Source organism: Vidua macroura, chromosome 1 (genome assembly GCF_024509145.1).
Source record: "Vidua macroura isolate BioBank_ID:100142 chromosome 1, ASM2450914v1, whole genome shotgun sequence".
In the NCBI taxonomy this organism is placed as follows: domain Eukaryota; kingdom Metazoa; phylum Chordata; class Aves; order Passeriformes; family Viduidae; genus Vidua; species Vidua macroura.
This window is the reverse complement of record NC_071571.1, coordinates 154,066,853-154,072,730: the sequence shown is the minus strand read 5'-3', so window position 1 is coordinate 154,072,730 and position 5,878 is coordinate 154,066,853. Positions and strand designations below refer to the sequence as shown.

Below are 5,878 nucleotides of genomic sequence, written 5' to 3'. Positions count from 1 at the left end.
GGAAACGGGGGCCGGGGGAGGGGGGGGCCTCGCGAGAAAAAAAAAAATATCGCGAGAGCGCGGCGGGGTGTCACGTGACGCGAGCGGCTGGGAAGATGGCGCCGCCCAGGAGCCGTCGCCGCTGGAGGGGTGAGACGTGGTGTGACATGATCCCGGCGGAGCAGGGCTTCGGCTCGGCTGCTGCGGCCCTCAGCGCCGCTGGGCTGGCAGTACCGGGTGCCTCGGGAAGGTCCGAAGCTGCCGGTGCCACGGGCAGGGCTGTGACCGGCCAAGCCCCGAATAAAACGGGTTCACACCAGTTAAAATGCACTAAACGCGGGCAAACCCGGCTAAAACGGGGTAAAACGTGCTAAATCCGACTGGTACCGGTTGGCCCTTGGTCGCAGCTGGGGGGAAGAGCTGCGGAACCCCCCCGGTACCGGCCGTGGGCACCGGGAGGTGCTGGATGTGTCACGGGGTGCAGACCGGGACCGACTCTGGGAACTGCAGGGAAACGTCCCTGTCCCCAGTCCGGCGTCTCTGTCCCTTCTCTTGGCTCTCTTCGAGGGGACCTAGTCCCTGGTGTCCGAATTTCGGTGCAGAGCCAAGGGCACACCCCGGCCCAGGGAATGGAGCCGGGCTGGGAGAGCCGGGAATGTTCATCTGGGAGGGAGAACATTCCAGGGACACCTCAGAGCCCCTCCCAGGGCCTAAAGGGGCTCCAGGAGAGCTGGAGGGGGACTCCAGACAACGGCTTGGAGGGACAGGACACAGGGAATGGCTCCCCACTGCCAGAGGGCAGGGCTGGATGGGATTTTGGGAATTAGGAATTGTTCCCTGTGAGGGTGGGCAGGCCCTGGCACAGGGTGCCCAGAGCAGCTGTGGCTGCCCCTGGATCCCTGGCAGTGCCCAAGGCCGGGTTGGACAGGGCTTGGAGCAGCCTGGGGCAGTGGGAGGTGGCACTGGGGGGGTCTGGAGGGTCCCTTCCCACCCAGCCCCGCTGGGGTTCCCTGTCTGTGCCAGGGGCTGGAAGTGCAGCTCGGGAACGGCCCCCCCAGGTGTGGGCTGTGCCCCAAGGACAGGCAGCCTCAGCAGGACGCAGGTGCTGCCACACCTGGCAGAACTGGCACCGGGATCTTGCGTTCCCACTCTGGAGTATCCACGGCACCGAGGAGATCCCCGAGGGAGGGCACAGAGCCCCCGGGTTTTATAAAGCACTTTGGGTGGTGGGCAGGGAATTCCAGACTGGGAGCAGCCGTGCCAGACCCCGTGAAATCCATGGATTTACGGGAGGGCTGCGCAAGGCAGTGCCGGGAAGGGGCTGGGATGTGCTGGAATGTCCGGGACACGGGGTGGGGCTGCCCTGGGGGACTGGGAATGGGCAGCTGTGAGGAGCCCCTGGATCCCTCCCCCTCGGCTTCCCTGGAGTCAGGAGTCACGAGCAGTCTGGAGCAGAGCCCCCCAGTGGGACTGGGCTTTATTGATTTGTCAGGTGGGGGTAAGATTGATTCCAGGTGGGAACATTGGCACGGCTGGGGATGGAGCAGGGCTGGAAACGGGGCCGGGGGGGGCCCAGCAGGGCTGGGGATGGAGCAGAGTTGGGAATGGAGCAGGGCTGTGGATGGAGCAGAGCTGGGGATGGAGCAGGGCTGGGAATGGAGCAGGGCTGGGAATGGAGCAGAGCTGGAAACGGGGCCGGGGGTCCCAGCAGGGCTGGGGATGGAGCAGAGCTGGGGATGGAGCAGGGCTGGGGATGGAGCAGAGTTGGGAATGGAGCAGGGCTGTGGATGGAGCAGAGCTGGGGATGGAGCAGGGCTGGGAATGGAGCAGGGCTGTAACACTGCTGGGAATGGAGCAGAGCTGGAAACGGGGCCGGGGGGTCCCAGCAGGGCTGGGGATGGAGCAGAGTTAGGAATGGAACAGGGCTGGGGAAGGATGGAGCAGGGCTGGGGATGGAGCAGGCCTGGGCATGGAGCTCTGCTGGGGATGGATCCCTGCTGGGGATGGATCCCTGCTGGGGATGGAGCTCTGCTGGGGATGGAGCAGAGCTGGGAATGCAGCACTGCTGAGGATGGAGCAGAGCTGGGGATGGAGCAGGGCTGGGGATGGAGCCCTGCTGGGGATGGAGCAGGGCTGGGGATGGATCCCTGCTGGGGATGGAGCTCTGCTGGGGATGGAGCAGGGCTGGGGATGGATCCCTGCTGGGGATGGAGCTCTGCTGGGGATGGAGCAGGGCTGGGAATGCAGCACTGCTGAGGATGGAGCTCTGCTGAGGATGGAGCAGGGCTGGGGATGGATCCCTGCTGGGAATGCAGCACTGCTGAGGATGGAGCTCTGCTGAGGATGGAGCTCTGCTGAGGATGGAGCAGGGCTGGGGATGGATCCCTGCTGGGCATGGAGCAGGGCTGTGGATGGAGCGGGGCTGGAAACGGGGCCGGGGGTCCCAGCAGGGCTGGGGATGGAGCAGAGTTAGGAATGGAACAGGGCTGGGGAAGGATGGAGCAGGGCTGGGGATGGAGCAGGGCTGGGCATGGAGCTCTGCTGGGGATGGATCCCTGCTGGGGATGGATCCCTGCTGGGGATGGATCCCTGCTGGGGATGGAGCAGAGCTGGGGATGGAGCAGAGCTGGGGATGGAGCTCTGCTGGGGATGGAGCTCTGCTGGGGATGGAGCTCTGCTGGGGATGGAGCTCTGCTGGGGATGGAGCAGGGCTGGGGATGGATCCCTGCTGGGCATGGAGCAGGGCTGGGGATGGAGCGGGGCTGGAAACGGGGCCGGGGGGGGCCCAGCAGGGCTGGGGATGGAGCAGAGTTAGGAATGGAACAGGGCTGGGGAAGGATGGAGCAGGGCTGGGGATGGAGCAGGCCTGGGCATGGATCCCTGCTGGGGATGGATCCCTGCTGGGGATGGATCCCTGCTGGGGATGGAGCTCTGCTGGGGATGGAGCAGAGCTGGGAATGCAGCACTGCTGAGGATGGAGCAGAGCTGGGGATGGAGCAGGGCTGGGGATGGAGCCCTGCTGGGGATGGAGCAGGGCTGGGGATGGATCCCTGCTGGGGATGGAGCTCTGCTGGGGATGGAGCAGGGCTGGGGATGGAGCAGGGCTGGGGATGGAGCTCTGCTGGGGATGGAGCTCTGCTGAGGATGGAGCAGGGCTGGGGATGGATCCCTGCTGGGCATGGAGCAGGGCTGTGGATGGAGCGGGGCTGGAAACGGGGCCGGGGGTCCCAGCAGGGCTGGGGATGGAGCAGAGTTAGGAATGGAACAGGGCTGGGGAAGGATGGAGCAGGGCTGGGCATGGAGCTCTGCTGGGGATGGATCCCTGCTGGGGATGGAGCAGGGCTGGCAATGCAGCACTGCTGAGGATGGAGCTCTGCTGGGGATGGATCCCTGCTGGGGATGGAGCTCTGCTGGGGATGGAGCAGAGCTGGGGATGGAGCTCTGCTGGGGATGGAGCTCTGCTGGGGATGGAGCAGGGCTGGGGATGCAGCACTGCTGAGGATGGAGCTCTGCTGAGGATGGAGCTCTGCTGAGGATGGAGCAGGGCTGGGGATGGATCCCTGCTGGGCATGGAGCAGGGCTGTGGATGGAGCAGGGCTGGAAACGGGGCCGGGGGGGGCCCAGCAGGGCTGGGGATGGAGCAGAGTTAGGAATGGAACAGGGCTGGGGAAGGATGGAGCAGGGCTGGGGATGGAGCAGGGCTGGGCATGGAGCTCTGCTGGGGATGGAGCAGGGCTGGTAATGCAGCACTGCTGAGGATGGAGCAGGGCTGGGAATGGAGCCCTGCTGGGGATGGATCCCTGCTGGGGATGGAGCAGGGCTGGTAATGCAGCATGGCTGGGAATGCAGCGCTGCTGGGAATGCACCCTGAGCCGGGGATGCAGCCCAGGCTGGCTGAGCATGGATTAAATCCCGCTGGGATGCAGCTGGAGCGACGCCACTGAGCACGAGCAGCGGGGGCACACGGAGCTCCAGCAGGGACGGGAACACCAGCAGGGAACACCAGCACGGAGCAGGAGGCCAGGGGCAGCTCCCCACGGCACAGCAGGAGCAGCAGTGGCACTGCACAGAGCAGGGTGCCAGGGCTGCATTCCCACAGCACAGCAGGAGCACAGAGCAGGATTTCAGAGCCTGTTTTCCCTGGCACAGCAGAAGCAGCACCAGCTCAGCACGGAGCAGGATTTCAGAGCCAGTTTTCCCTGGCACAGCAGAAGCAGCAGGAGCAGCATCAGCACGGAGCAGGATGCCAAAGGCAGTTTTTCCTGGCACAGAGTGAGTGGCAGGAGCAGCACTGGCACAGCACAGAGCAGGGTGCCAGAGCCAGCTTTCCCTGGCACGCAGGAGCAGCAGCAGCACAGAACACCATCAGGATTTCAGAGCCAGCTTCCCCTGCACAGCAGGAGCAGCCGAGAGCAGGATTTCAGAGCCAGCTTTCCCTGGCACAGCAGGAGCAGCACCAGCTCAGCACAGAGCAGGGTGCCAGAGCCAGCTTTCCCTGGCACAGCAGGAGCAGCAGCACTGGCACAGAGCAGCACAGACCAGGGGCAGATTTCCCTGGCACAGCAAGAGCAGCACAGCACAGAACACCAGCAGGATGCCAGAGCCAGCTTCCCCTGCACAGCAGGAGCAGCACTGGCACAGAGCAGTGGCACGGAACACCAGCGTGGTGCAGATCACCAGGACAGCACCAGAGCTGGATTCCCCCAGCACAGTCTGAGCAGGAGGAGCAGCACCAGCACAGAGCAGGGTGCCAGGGGCAGACTGCCCTGGCACAGCGGGAGCAGCACTGGCACAGCACAGAGCAGGATGCCAGAGCTGCATTCCCACAGCACAGCAGGAGCAGCAGGAGCACAGCACAGCATGCCAGAGACAAAATTCCCTGGCAAAGCAGGATGCCAGAGGTGGTTTTCCCTGGCACAGCAGCAGGAGCAGCACCAGCACAGAGCAGGATGCCAGAGCTGGATTCCTCTGGCAGAGCAGGAGCAGCACCAGCACAGAATGCTGGCATGGAACACTGGCATGGTGCAGATCACCAGGACAGTGCCAGGATCTCCCCAGTACAGTGGGAGCAGCACCAGCTCAGCACAGAGCAGGATTTCAGAGCCAGCTTTCTCTGGAGCAGCAGGAGCAGCACAGAGCAGGATATCAGAGCCAGCTTTCCCTGGAGCACCAGCACAGCACAGAGCAGGATTTCAGAGCCAGCTTTCCCTGGAGCAGCAGGGGCACAGCACAGAGCAGGATTTCAGAGCCAGCTTTCCCTGGAGCACCAGCACAGCACAGAGCAGGATTTCAGAGCCAGCTTTCCCTGGCACAGCAGGAGCAGCAGAGAGCAGGATTTCAGAGCCAGCTTTCCCTGGAGCAGCAGGAGCAGCAGAGAGCAGGATTTCAGAGCCAGCTTTCCCTGGAGCAGCAGCAGCAGCAGAGAGCAGGATTTCAGAGCCAGCTTTCTCTGGAGCAGCAGGGGCACAGCAGAGAGCAGGATTTCAGAGCCAGCTTTCCCTGGAGCAGCACAGAGCAGCCCCACACGGCTCTTGAACAGAGACAATTCCTGTTTGCACTTTTCTCCACATCAACTTGTCCCTAGCAAAGGGCAGCACTGGGGTGGTGATGGTGGCAATTCCCCATCTCCAGGCCAGGGACTGACATTCCAGTCACCGTGGCAGGAATGGGAGGAACAGGCAGCAGGGCTCTCTCCCAAAGATGCTGAGAGATTTTGGAAGGCTGTAGGAGAAACTGGGGAATGACAAGGATTCTGTGGAGCATCAGTGGGATTCCTGCTGATCCACGTGTGTGGATCCAGGTGGTGGGTCAGGAGTTTCTTCTCAAGCCATGCCATGTCCAGCTCACACAATCCCAGCTCAGGGTGAGGGTTCTGAGCACAGGCAGCACAGTGGAGACC

At 63.5% G+C, this 5,878-nt stretch overlaps 1 protein-coding gene across 1 annotated transcript in view; it reads right to left on the bottom strand.

Annotated features, from left to right (window-relative positions):
* Window positions 1–1,426: 1,426 nt before the first annotated feature.
* NRBP2 (nuclear receptor binding protein 2) overlaps window positions 1,427–5,878 on the bottom strand; it is a 44,175-nt gene continuing 39,723 nt past the window's right edge. Inside the window, exon 18 of the mRNA XM_053989625.1 lies at window positions 1,427–5,877. Within this exon, the coding sequence (XP_053845600.1) occupies window positions 5,788–5,877 (90 nt within the window). The 3' untranslated portion in view covers window positions 1,427–5,787. The remainder of the gene's footprint in view (window position 5,878) is intronic.